The following is a 13,958-nucleotide window of genomic DNA, read 5'->3' as shown; positions in this document are numbered from 1 at the left end:
GTATCTTCTCTGTTTCAGGTATGATGCATTATGCATCCTCCTTCGTCACAGCAAGAATGTACGCTTTTGGTTTGCACACAATGTCCTTTTTAATGTTTCAAACCGCTTCTCTGAGTATCTTTTGGAATGCCCTAGTGCTGAAGTGAGGGGTGCATTTGCAAAGCTTATAGTATTTATTGCACATTTTTCATTGCAAGATGGACCATGTCCTTCACCTTTTGCCTCTCCTGGACCGTCTAGTCAGGTATTTACACAGTTTTCAGTCTAAACACCTACTTATTTGTTTGGCAACTTGTTTAAATGCTCATTTGGAATAAGTGTCAGCATCAAAGCTGCAAACTCTGCACGATTGTTTATAAACAAATATTTGTTTGTAATTTCTTATAACTCTTCTGGTTTTAATGGAGGTGAGCCTCAGGTTTTTCATTCGAACTCCTGCAACACTAGAGGCAGCAAAAATCATGATTTCAATGTAGTTCAAAAGAAAAAAGTTTACTACTTTTTTATCTGGTCAGTCTGGATGCGTAAAATTAATGTTGTAGTTATTACAATTCCAAAAACAAACCTTCACTCCCTCAGATTAATAACTACAGAGTGTAAGTATCAAAGCAGTGACAGAAGTAGGCTTTATTAATTTTCAACTTGTATTCTTCAGAAAGTGATAAATGGTGTAAAATTTAGCAATAGAGCCTCTGTGATGATGAAGCTGGGCATGTTTTAATCACTGATAGTTTTACTTCATGTGGCAGTTCAAATCTTGCTTATATAATCCTTGTTTGGTCTCCTTTTATAGTCGCTACAGGTGGATTTGATGCATCAGCTATGCACTTAGACCCAGCAGCTGTTTTTATATTAAAAGCTGAATGAAAACTTCTGCATCTGCATTATTTATTGCACTGTTGTAATAAATAATGATGCACTATCCCCTGTCTCCCACAGTCATTTTTTCTGTTCAAGTGTAATCTATTCTGCAAAATGGGGCAGCTCCAAGTTCTTTTGTAATGTAAGTAGACGGATCTGCTGCTGGGATTTTTTAGCCTATTACCTCCCCTCTTCCTTAGCAACCCAGCTGTTTTAACCATTCTGTTGTCTTCCTTTGCAGATAGCAGATTTGATTTTTTTTTTTAAGGGGTGGCGAAGGTGGAGGTACTGGTTGTAGGTCTTTCTGGAAATCAGTGCAGACACATTTTGTGTGTTCCTGTCATTAATGTGGGAATGTCCTCTGATTCCAAATAACGCTACCGGGTACTGAGTGCAGTTCTCCAGAACCACTTACAGCTCTTCACTTAGTGGTCTCCTGCTCTTAGTTTTGAGAACTGCTATATATGGCATCCCACTATGGGATGTCAGCCAGAGTCTGAAGCCAGGACTTTCAGAATCAAAAGCACAGGCTTCTGTTCTGTGAAATAAGGGGTCACAAATAGTAGGCTCTTTTCTGTAGCCCAGTGTCTCCCACAATTCAGATAGATAAGGGATATTCCCCTCCAGTCTGCAGTTTCTGGAGGCATTTCAAAGCTGTAGCACAGCCTGTGCTAGCCATACCTGCTTTTCTGGCCTTCTGTGCTGCCAGAATGTCTGCCTCCACTTCAGCAGTCATGTGGTGGTTCACTTTGCTCCTGACTTTTCTTTGTCAGTTTATTATTGTATCTGTTTTTGGGTTGTGGTTTTTTTTTTTTTTTTTTTTTTTTTGTGTGTGTGTATTAGGGAACAGGGTTTCTATTTTCTCCCTTTCCTAGATCAGCTGTTTAGTAGTGAGATGGTGTCAACCACCCAGAGACAGCACTCTAGTGCCCCCCCCAGTGCCCCTGCATGGCAGAGCTACCAAGCTAAATCCAAGCAATGTGCTATTTGTGAGAGAGCTTTTTACAGGCTCTTTGGAGGGTCAGTTATGCCCTGCTTTTTCTCAACCAACCAGCCTTTGCACTGCTAGGGCATGGACTCTGAATTGGATAGGCACGTTAGGTCCTTCTGCCCCAAGAAGCTGCAATTCTAGCATAGAAAAGCCTGATCTGGCAACAGAGAGAGGGAGCGATTCCAAGGTTGAAGAGAACTTTATCTGGCCAGCCCAGGGGGTAAATCCTGGGGCAGAACAGGACCGGAAGGAAAAACCCTTAAGGATCTACAGATTTCCACTCCCCCTGGACCTAAAATGAGGTATAAGTTCTCTGTTCCTCCTCTTCTCAGTTTGAATTGGAGAACTCCAGCAATGAAATCCCATCCCCTTGGCAGAGGGAGTGGGACTCCACAGGGGAGGACACTGAGGGAGACGTATCTAGAGAGCTCAAGGCACTGCATATAAAGCTTGCTTCAGAAAGGTGGCAGCGCTTACAAAGCGGGCCAGAAACATTACAAAATCCAAAAAGAGAAAAAAGGAAAATAAAAGGTTTAAAAAAAAAAAAAACCCTAAGAGAGATTCATTCTCTAACTCAGACAGCTGCTCCACTACTGAGGAAGGGGACCTCTCAGATTCATGCTCTGAGCAGGATAGAGAAAAAATGCAACAAAGAGTCTTTCTCCGCCCCCTCCTCCCCAGTGTTTGAAAGCATGTACAAAAGGTTGCATCCACAATTGAGATCCAGCCTAAGAAGGCAGAGGGACAAGCCTAAAAGTAAATAACCTGCCTTCTAAATCCTTACCTGAAACACTAGTCCCATTACATCCATTTTTTGAGGATGTGATCAGAGAGGAGTGGAAAACCCCTGATAAGGGTAAATGCATAAGCAGGCATGTACTTAGGTATTACAAGTTGCAATAGCCAAAAAATATTAGACATACCAAAGATTGATGCTGAGGTGGCATCTCTAGCAAAGATACAGTAATCTCATCTGAAGGCGATTTCTTTACCAAAAATCCAGCTAATAGAAAGATGAAAGCCACCTGCAGAAGGGGCTTCATCAGCTTAGAGCATCCCTAGCGGCTACATGTTTTCCAAGAGTCACAACGTTTTAGCTGATTGACCTTAAGGCCATGAAAGACAGACCATCCTGACTTTTGGTCTACACATAAGCAAATTTTCTCTCGCAATAGCCTTTGTGGTAAATGCCTCAATGGATACAATGAGATTTTCAGTCAGGGCCATGGTATCCACCTCAGCAGCCAGCTGTCACATCTGGCTTTGTCCCTGGAAGGTTGATGCTCACTCTAAACAAATTTTGTGCTCATCTAAATTCCCAGGCTCTCTCCTTTTTGGGAAAAACTAGTGGCAAAAGGCACAGACAAACCAAAACACTTTCGCCCCTCCCCACCCAGTAGTCTGAGGGACGACAAAACCCAGCAACAGACAAAAATGCTGCCTTTGTCCATCCTCCTCACAAAGGAATCAAACAAAAGACAACGAGTATATCAGGGCAGAAACCCTGCATGGGGGTGGAAAATCCAGAAGTGGATCCACCCCTTCTGAGTCCACTATGAGAACAAACAAATGTGCCTCCACCCAGACCTGAATCTAGGTGTCAGAATTTTCCACTTCTCAGAGAATGGTCTTGATCGACCACAGACAAGTGGGTGAGAGAGGTAGCAGATACTTCCAGGAACTAAGGGCCCCACGTCATCCCTTCGTAATCCAATCCCCCGTCTTGAGCAACCCCCTCAAACGTAAGCCAGTGTTAAACAAAATCTTGCTTCTTCTTTGATTAGTGTCTGTATGGGTGCTCCACTGTAGGTGTGTCTGAGTCCCGATGCTGATGATTCGAGAACTTTGGTAGTAGTGTCCCTTTAGCCCACATGTGCACGCGCGAACCCTCCTCAGTTCCTTCTTAACTGCCCTGGCTAGAGATGGAACTATAATTGTCTATCCGCAGATCATTAACTCTCTTAAAATTGCTAATCTGTAGCTTCTCTTGAAGCCTTTTTTCTTTACTTTGTTTACATTTTATTTTGGCTGTTGCCTTAAAAAAAAAAAAAGAGGAGGAGGAGAAAAGGACTTTGCCTTCCGCCAGCCCCTGTGGGGGGGAAGGGAACCACCTTGCGACAAGGGTATGGCTGGCTCTCCAGGCTTCAAAAAGTCCTTTAATTGTAAGGAATCTAGATCAGTGACCAATGGACAATCGCTGTGCGTTCTCTGCCTGCGAGAGAGAAACATTCCACAGAAGTGTGGCTTGTGTCAACAACTGAAGCCCAGATCCAGGAAAGAGAGAGAATTGAGGCTCTAACTCCTACTCATGGAGTCAGCCCTTCAGTGTCCAGAGTCCCAATGTCTGCAACTGTCTACTTTGAAGGGAGGTGAGCCCAGGCAGATGCCCATGAGCCACTCACGTAAGGCTTTTAAGAAAAGGTCTGTGAGTCCCCATATTGAGTCCTGACCAAGCCATAAGTGATCTCCAGCTCAGTCATTATCAGCAGTACCAACGGCACTGTAGCTGTCTAAATCTGGTACCCAGGGCACGGGCAGTACCAAACGGACAGAGCAAGTCAGGCTGTCTAAAGAAAGACCCAATGGGAGCAGGCAAAGAAGCACTAGTACCACAGAGGCATGAGAAACACAGTTCCACCCTACAGAAGGCTCCCTTGGTACAGACATCAAGATTGGTACTGCCGGTGATACGCCAGGCACAGATGGACACTGCTGTCAGGTCCACGTCTTTGACTCAGTCGGTACAAGTCTCTCAGCGCTGACACCCTCCGCACAGATTTCCAATGCACAACGGATCTTTCAGTTTCTGAAGCACCAGACTCTCTGCTCAGTACCGGGGTCCCGGTACTGAGTTCACCCAGAACCCTTGTTTCATCAATGACTTCCTGCCACACACCACCCTTTTCGTTGTAGGAGTCAGAAAGTGAGCAAGAGGACCTGGCTTCCCTTCACTCTTCTTACCTGCCATCAGGCATACTGCCCCTCAAACCCACAGCCTCCCTGGTTTTGGGCAGCTGTGGTACTAACCTCTGGGCCCCTTCCCATGAGTGTGGCTGTACTGGGATCCTTAGCAGATCCAAAGGATGTGGCATACCAGTAGCCAAGGAAGTACCCTCCTTCAGCTGCTGCTTCAAGGGCCTCTGAACCCCCTGAGCAGGCAAGGGAGGAACTGGAGGCCCAAGTTGAGGAGGAAATCACTTCTCAAGCCCACTTCTCGTTGTCATCTGATGTGAGATGGTGATGCCCCCTCCGCCATCCAGGGCTGATAACTTTAAACTACTTCAAGACTTGGCACAGAGGGTGGTAGGAGCACTACAAATACCTCTGTAAGGGGTGACTGTGTCGCACCAGAAGCTGGTGGACATTTTACATTTTTCTACCTCTTCCAGAGTGGCCCTCCCTATTAACGAGCCTCTATTGGACCCTGTCCAGATAATATGGCAGACTCCCACATCTGTCCCACCAACTTGCAAGTGGGCGGGCAAGAAATATGTGCCAGCAAAAGGCACAGGAATTTGTTTTCACACCCACCTCCTAATTCGATCATTGTGGATACGGTTATTTCTAAGGGACACCAACACCAGTTTAAATCCACCCCTTATGATGGTAACTGGAAGCGCCTGGACCTTTTTTGCAGGAACTCCTCGGCCACCCTCCAGTTCCTAGTAGCGAACTGTCATGCCTTGTTGGCTAAATATGACTATCAAAATTATGCCAAGCTTAGTTTGATCTCTACTGCTATTGTTGTGAGACAGTCTTCGTGGCTTCATCTGTCTGGCTCCCCAAAGGAGGTCCAATTAACTGTGGAGGACCATCCTTTTGAAGGGACAAAGCTATTTGCAGAGATGACCCATGCCTCCCTTCACACATTAAAAGATTCCAGGGCCACCCTTCGATCCCTCAGGATCTATACTCCTGGATACAAAAGAAAATGTCATCAGCCTCCATTCAAGCTCTGCTCATCACAATATTCACAGAGATCATATGAACCCGAAAGGAAGAAGCCCCAGGTTCCCTAGACGGAAGACGTCAGGATCTTGGCAAACTTCCTCTCAACCCTCCATCTTGAAAAGACAGTTTGACAGGTTGGTTGAGGTGTTTATAGAACACTCTTCTCACCGCTGCATCACTCTGGAAAATTCCACCCATCCCTTCGGGGAACATCTCCCTCCATTCTGCAGCACCTGGGAATGGATAACCTCCAACCAATTGGTGCTGGAGAACGTCTGGTATGTGTACTCCATCCATTTCTTCTCCCTCCCCCCTTTCAAATACCCTTCACTGTCCCTCTTCAGTGAGCCAGTGCCCATACATCTAAAGGGTGGAGGTTTCTATTCTCGTTACTTTCTGATACTGAAGAAAAAAGGGGGTTGGAGACCTATACTGGACTTCTGAGCCCTCAACAAATTTATCAAGGCTCAGAAGTTCAGGATGATCACGTTATCAAAGATCATTCCCATGTTAGAGAAAGGAGATTGGTTCTTGGCCCTCGACCTCCAAGATGCTTACTGCCACATTTCAATCATACCTTACCTCCTATTGCAGAACAGGAGACAGACATTCCATCCTGTGGATTCTGTGGCTCAAAGCATGGCTCCAGCACATAGACATCTTGCTCAGAGGAGGCACAGGAGGAAAGGAGCTGCTCATTGTACCCATCTACAAAAATAGAAGAGATTTCTGATCTGATGCCAGTCCAAAGGTGTGACTCCAAATACAGGCACCTTACCAGTAATCCTGGACTACCTGTTGACTCTCAAGAAATCTGGACTCTATTAGTTTGCAATCTTCTCCCATCTGACTACAAAGAGGTTTCTCAAAGGCAAACCTCTTCCCACAACCCAGACTTTCCAATCCTCAATGGGATCTCAACCTAGTGCTAGAAGGACTGACTAGATTGCCATTGGAACCTATGGCCATTTGTTCATTGACTCACCTTTCCATGAAGACGGTGTTTCTGATCGCCATCAACTCTACAAGAAGAATAGGGGAGATAACGGTTCTGATGGCACATGCCCCTTTCACTGTGTTCTTCCCTGACAGTCACGCTCAGACCATATCCAGAGTTCACTTCCAAGGTGACTTCCGCATGAATCAGCTTATTCAGCTTCCAGCCTTTTATTCCAAACCTCATCAGGATAACAGGGAAGCCATCTTCCATACACTTGACATGAGGAGAGCCTTGGTTTTCTATGTGGACAGACAAGAGTTTTCAGAAAATCTGACTCTTCCTCTCCATTACAGATGAGCCAAAAGGTACAGCGATTTCAGCTCAAGGACTCTCTAAGTGGGTCTCAAGCTGTATTAAACTGTTACAGTTGTGTACTATAACAACACATCTTCAGTATGCAGGTACTCTACGAGGTCAGTCTCCTCGTCCATCGCTTTATCCCTATATCAGAAAACTGCAGAGTAGCTAAGTGGGCATCTGCACACACCTTGGAAGAACATTATGCCATCCTGGAGGATTCAGCTCCAGACACCAAATTTGGTGCCCCACAGCTCTATCATCCATATCAAACTCAACTCCGAAGTCCCAGCCTCTAGTGGTGGGCACTGCTCAGGAGTCACTTACAGTGGAGTTCCCATAGGGATACTACTCAAATACAAAGTTACTCACCTTGTGCAGTAATGATGGTTCTACGAGATCTGTTTCTCTGGGTACTCCACGACCCATCATCCTCCCCTCTACTTTGGAGTTCTAGTAGTTTTCTAGACTCTGTGGTAGAGAAGGAACTGAGGGGAGGGTTCGCCTCTGCATGCTAACTAGCCCCATGGCAGATGGGAAGCAGCACATGTGCTGGCTGAACTGATGCTGCTACCAAAGTTCTTTGATCAGCTGCTCAGGGACACAGACACACCTACAGTGGAGCACCCATAGGGGGACACATTTCAAAGAACTATCATTACTGCATCAGGTGAGTAACTTCTTCATCTCCTGGACATAGGATCAATAGAAACTGTTCCCTGAGAAAAAAATTCTTAGGACTGTGCTCCATTTTCTTCATTGCCCAGAAGTGAACAGGGTCAGCCATTCTAGATCTCAAGCAGATGAAGAAAACTAAATTCCAGATGGAGACTATAGATTCAGTGGTAACATCTGTCTCAAGGGGACTTCTGTGGACCTGGTAAAGGCATATCTCCATATTCCTATAGGACCATGCACTGTAGTCTACTGAGATTTGCTTAGTCCTTGCCTTGAAGAGTTTGCGATCTATCTTTTTGTTCTGTTTGTACAGTGCCTAGTACAATCGGGTCCTGATACATGATTATGGCCCATACATGCTACAGTTCTACAGATACACTAAGACTAATTTAGTTATCAGTTATTGTCTTTTTAGCTGGAAGTTTGCGAATCTGCTAAATACCCTGAAGTTTTTGGGGGGCAGATTTCCATCAGTTTAATATCAAGCGAATTCAGACTCTATTGAGGAAAGATGTAGTGGAGCTGGTATGAAGTGTTTTCTCTCAAGGCGTGAGGTATTTGGTCCTGCTGACATGCTACAGCTTTCATTTGGGATCCTCAGTGGGGCAAGAAACCGAAACCACCTTGATATTCCTCTCCACACTCTAATCTAGATGTCTACCAGAGATTAGCTCATAGGGGCATCTCATTGTCTCCTCATTTATGTCATGTGAGGTACCAAAGCACCTGAACCATTATGATTGCTGTAGTGCTTATTTAAGACCTCAGTCCTGCATCACTTACCCATGTATGCAATTTTAAGCACATAAGTCATTCCCTTAAACTCATTGGGACTATTCACAAGTGTTTCCAGGATTGGAACCTAAGTGTCAATCTGTCTCGCAGTGTGTATGTTCTATTCCAGGGGTGGCTAACCTGTGGCTCCAGAGCCGCATGCAGCTCTTCAGAAGTTAATATGTGGCTCCTTGCATAGGCACTAACTCCAGGGCTGGAGCTATAGGCGCCAACTTTCCAATGTGCTGGGGGGAGAGGGGTGTTCATTGCTCAACCCCTGACTCTGCCACAGGCCCTGCTCCGCCCTCGCTCCTTCCTGCCCCCTTCCCTGAACCTGCCATGCCCTGGCTCCTTCTCATGTGCAGGTTGGCCACCCCTGTTCTATTCCAAGACAGTCTGGGGTTTCAGAACCTTTATTTATGTTTACTTGACTAATTTCCTTAACCAAAAGCATGGACAAATTTTAAAGAAGTCTTTTTTCCAGGCTAGCAATAGCCACTCACCTATTTCACTTGGCACTTAAGGTACTTCATTCTGTCTTTTGCTGTTTATTTTACCTGTTGTCTGCTTTACTGAAGACCTTAAGATGACCAAAAGCCTGCAGACATCTAATGGCACCTATACTTTTCTGTAGCTTTCTCTCAGGGATTTGTCTTACTTGTGTTCAGAATCTATTTAAAGGAGAACTGGAAAGACTCACTTAGATCTCTTTTGACTGTTCCACATAATGCCAGAATGCTTCAAGAGTTATTCTTTTGTCTGACTAGAACAATGGATGTCATCTTCTCAGTCCAAGAGATTTTGAAACCTAGCTCTTGGGTTTGATGATGTGATTGTGGAGCAAGATTCTTGAAGTTTAAGGCCAGAAGGGACCATTAGATGATCTAATCTGATTTCCTGTATATCACAGGTTGTTAAATTTCACCCAGATACCCTTGTATTGAGCCCAGTAACTTGTCTAAAGCATAATTTGTGTTTGGCTAAAACATACCTTCCAAAAAGGCATTCAGTCTTGATTTGAAGTTAACAAAAGATGTCAGCACTTCCCTTGGTAGTTTATTGCAATGGCTGATGACTATCTACTCTCACTGGTCAGTTAAATTTAGAAATTAGGCACTAATTTTTATCTGGCTTCAGCTTCCAGACATTGTTTTGTTATACCTTTCTCCACTAGATTTAAGAGCCTATTCAGTACTCAGTATTTTCTCCCTGTGAAGGAATTTATACACTGTAATCAAGTCAACCCTCGTTCTTTTTTAGATACACTGAAAAACAAAGGGCTCAAGTTGTTTAGCTTAAGGCATTTTCTCTAATTTTCAACATCCTTTTTAAAATGTGGACACCAGAACTGGATGCAGATGATACCAAACTGGGAGGGATTGCAACTGCTTTGGAGGATAGGGTCAAAATTCAGAATGATCTGGACAAATTGGAGAACTGGTCTGAGGTAAACAGGATGAAGTTTAATAAAGACAAATGCAAAGTACTTCACTTAGGAAGGAACAATCAGTTTCATACATACAGAATGGGAAGACTGTCTAGGAAGGAGTATGGCAGAAAGGGATCTAGGGGTTATAGTGGACCACAAGCTAAATATGAGTCAACAGTGTGATGCTGTTGCAAAAAAAGCAAACATGATTCTGGGATGTATTACAGGTGTGTTGTGAGCAAGACACGAGAAGTCATTCTTCCGCTCTACTCTCCACTGGTTAGGCCTCAACTGGAGTATTGTGTCCAGTTCTGGGCACCGCATTTCAAGAAAGATGTGGAGAAATTGGAGAGGGTCCAGAGAAGAGTAACAAGAATGATTAAAGGTCTAGAGAACATGACCTATGAAAGAAGGCTGAAAGAATTGGGTTTGTTTAGTTTGGAAAAGAGAAGACTGAGAGGGGACATGATAGCAGTCTTCAGGTATCTAAAAGGGTGTCATAAGGAGGTGGGAGAAAACTTGTTCATCTTGTTCTCTAAGGATAGAATAAGAAGTAATGGGCTTAAACTGCAGCAAGCGAGGTTTAGGTTGGACATTAGGCAAAAGTTCCTAACTGTCAGGGTGGTTAAACACGGGAATAAATTGCCTAGGGAGGTTGTGGAATCTCCATCTCTGGAGATATTTAAGAGTAGGTTAGAGAAATGTCTATCAGGGATGGTCTAGACAGTATTTGGTCCTGCCATGAGGGCAGGGGACTGGACTCGATGACCTCTCGAGGTTCCTTCCAGTCCTAGAGTCTATGAATCTATGCAGTATATCAGTATTAGTCTCATCAATGTTGTATATGTTTCAAGTTGCTGCAAGTCACCAATTAGATATTACAGTGACTGGTAATGTATCAATAACTAAGGGACATTCTGGACACTCTTGTGCATTCTTTTTATGCCTCAAATTCAATTGCAAAATTAGATTAGTAGCCACCACAGTCATTCTTGGCTCCACAGATCAGGGTTTATTTCTAACGTGCTGGGTCTCTGCTTTGACAGAATCTCCAGTCTTTAATCCTAGATGCTGACCAAGTTTAAGGTGGTCAGAGCCACATCTGGATTGTGATGAATCAACTTCTTATTTTTTTTTTTTTTGGTCATGGCCTGCCACGGCATAGCACTTTTTAGAAGTGCTGAGAGCGCTGCTTCAGCTTTGGGGCTTTTCTCTTACTTGTTCTGACCATGAGTCACAAGCAGAGTGAACAATGAAGTTATGATCAGAGGAGCACTCAATAGAGTCTAGGAAACATTTCATAAAGCTGTAATCAATGCAAATATAAATGGTTTGCCATTACTGATTGGAGCTGTTCTTCAGGTGAAGTCTAGTTAATTGGTGTGTCAAGAAGTCTCATTGTTCAGTTTGTCTCAGTGTAGACAGACAATTGTCCAGTGAGAAGGCATGAATACATCCACTGCATTTATTTAGTAGTCTTACCTCACAATGTCTGGAGAATCCATTATGGATTTAAGTCCACTGCCTGTGGGTGGAAATCCTAGCTGATAATGGCTAGTGAAAGTCAACATTGAGTTAGTAACAGGTTGGATTGATTTATTAATTCATTAGTGTAGGGTACAGAGCTGACTTTATGAAATATGCTGAGGTACAACTGCTGCTTAGGGAAGCCATTGTTTGACACTGAAGTCATAGAAGGAAGCAGAAGACCGTGTTTTCCAGCAGTTTAAGCTCAGAATTGGGAGTCTGAAACTGGGGGGGGGGGGTTTGTTTTTGTTTTTTTGTTTGGTTTTTTTTGGGGGGGGGGGGGAACTTGATGCTTTGCCACCCACTCAGATTTTGGACAAGTCACTTTTTTCTTGCTTCAGTTCCCTCTCTTCAATATATGGGTACCATTTACCTAGAATTCTTGAGAGACACTGAGGATTGATAGTGTTTGTGAAGTGACTTGAAGATGTATAACATGATATATAAAGGCTAAAAATTCATCCAACTATCATCCAGTCTTGCAACTCACCTTTATAGGAAAATGAATCAAGAAGGTGGTAGATGGGAACTGTTTGAACCAATCTCTAGATGAAGACTAGTGCCCTAGAACATTCCAGGACTGCCCTGAATGATCTTGAGGCTTGCTTTTTTGTCATAATACAGAAAACCACAAACTTTGAGGACTTACGATTGGCAGTTCTTTGCAATGAAGCAAGGTTTAGCCTTTCAGTACTATACAACAAAGGTCTATCTTCTGGATTGAATGACCAACTGTTTCCACCATCTGTTTAATTTTGTGTATTAGGCAAGGTGGGTGAGATAATATCTTTTACTGACCAACTTCTGTTGGTGAGAGAGGCAAGCTTTTGAGCTACACAGAGCTCTTTCTCAGGTAGATTTGAAAACTTGTCTCTCTCACGTACCTGAGGAAGAGCTCAGTGTAGCTCTAAATCTTGTCTTTCACCAGCAGAAGTTGGTCTAATGAAAGCTATTACCTCGCCCACCTTGTCTCTTTAATATCCTGGGACCAACACGGTTACAACACTGCATACAACAATGAAAAATATCTACTTTTGTGTACATACACACACACACACAATTCATTAAAGGGGTGAGAAGCTTTGGGGTCCTTTTTAGCTTATCATTGAGCCTGCGTGATCAGGTTGCATCACTGACAAACACCATGTTCCACCTCCAGTTTTCTAGGAAAATTCACCTCTTCCTTCCAGATAAGGATGTGGCCACAGTAATGCAGAGATTTGTTATCTCCAGGTTGAATTATTCACTGTGTCAGAAGCTGACTATGTAAACAATTCAAAGGCTCCAATTTGCACAGAATGCAGTTGCCCTCTTCTCCATGAGAGGTTGCCATAAGTACAGCACTCCTGTACTTTACTCTCTCCACTGGCTCCTGCTCCTTCTCATGCCAGTTCAGCACCTTGGTCCTGATTGGGAATGCCACTAAGGGATCATATCCCAGCTACATTAGAGACCATATCTCCCATTTTTGACCTGCCAAGACAGATACACTCTTGGACATTGCAAATCACAAAGCCTAGAAGGAAGCATATCAGAGCTGGAGTTAAGCCATTAGTGGTTGAGGTGACCCAGCCAGTGAACAAACTTACACAGAAGATGGGTCTAATCAATAGTGTGACTACGTGTAGGGAATGCTGCAAATCCTTTGATAAACCTTTTCTGCCACAATCAAACCCTATCCCCCTCCTCCCCGCAAAAAATCCTCAGTAAAATTGGGGGTGGGGGAGGAAACCCACACTCAGATAGTGCTTCCCATAACCAGAGAAAGGGAGAAGAGCCAAAGACTTAATGAAGTTCACAAGGGTACCTCACTTATACCAGCTATGATCCTGTGATGTGCTCAGGTAGTACAGTGATGAGTACCAGTGCTAAATTTGGAGAGGTTTTTCAGTATGTTGGTATATGAACTTTTACTTAATATTAAAATTGTTAACTCTTAATTTTTTCTCCAGGGAATTAACAGTGATGTCCTTTAATTCTTTACTTTATTGGAGGCTGTTTACTCTTGCTAAGGAACATCGATTATTTTTATTGCATTATCTATGATGATTAGTCACATTCTAAATATACAGGTCATTTATTTTAAATACATAACTGGATTTATTCTCAGATAGTTCAGGTCTATCTTAAGTTCTTAACTTCTGTAGAAGATCAAAATACATGCAAGCAGTTGTTTTTCCCTTAAGTCTATGTTTATAGTAGAATATCGCTTGTCCATCCTCCTTTCTCACTAGTTATGAATGGGTTTTTCTTATTATACATTTTTGATGAAAAAAAATACTACTATAATTTGGGTACTTGTGTTTTTCCCAAAGTATGTACTGCATTTTAATAGGAAAGCAGTGAATATTTTTCTTTTGTCGAGTTCTGTGGAGCATTCTTATTTCTCTCACTTGGGACCCAGTAATTGAAGCTGTCATAGAATTTCATAGACCTGTTTTTTTAACTAT

At 43.4% G+C, this 13,958-nt stretch overlaps 1 protein-coding gene across 7 annotated transcripts in view; it reads left to right on the top strand.

Annotated features, from left to right (window-relative positions):
• Positions 1-13,958, top strand: part of USP9X (ubiquitin specific peptidase 9 X-linked) — a 214,754-nt gene that overhangs the window by 177,106 nt on the left and 23,690 nt on the right. For all 7 annotated transcript variants that reach the window (XM_065578842.1, XM_065578850.1, XM_005301756.5 and 4 more), the window contains one exon: positions 19-244. In XM_065578842.1, coding sequence (XP_065434914.1) covers positions 19-244 — 226 coding nt within the window. The remainder of the gene's footprint in view (positions 1-18; positions 245-13,958) is intronic.

The sequence above is a fragment of the Chrysemys picta genome, chromosome 1 (assembly GCF_011386835.1).
Source record: "Chrysemys picta bellii isolate R12L10 chromosome 1, ASM1138683v2, whole genome shotgun sequence".
Lineage (NCBI taxonomy): Eukaryota > Metazoa > Chordata > Testudines > Emydidae > Chrysemys > Chrysemys picta.
This window is presented reverse-complemented; position numbering and strand designations above follow the sequence as displayed.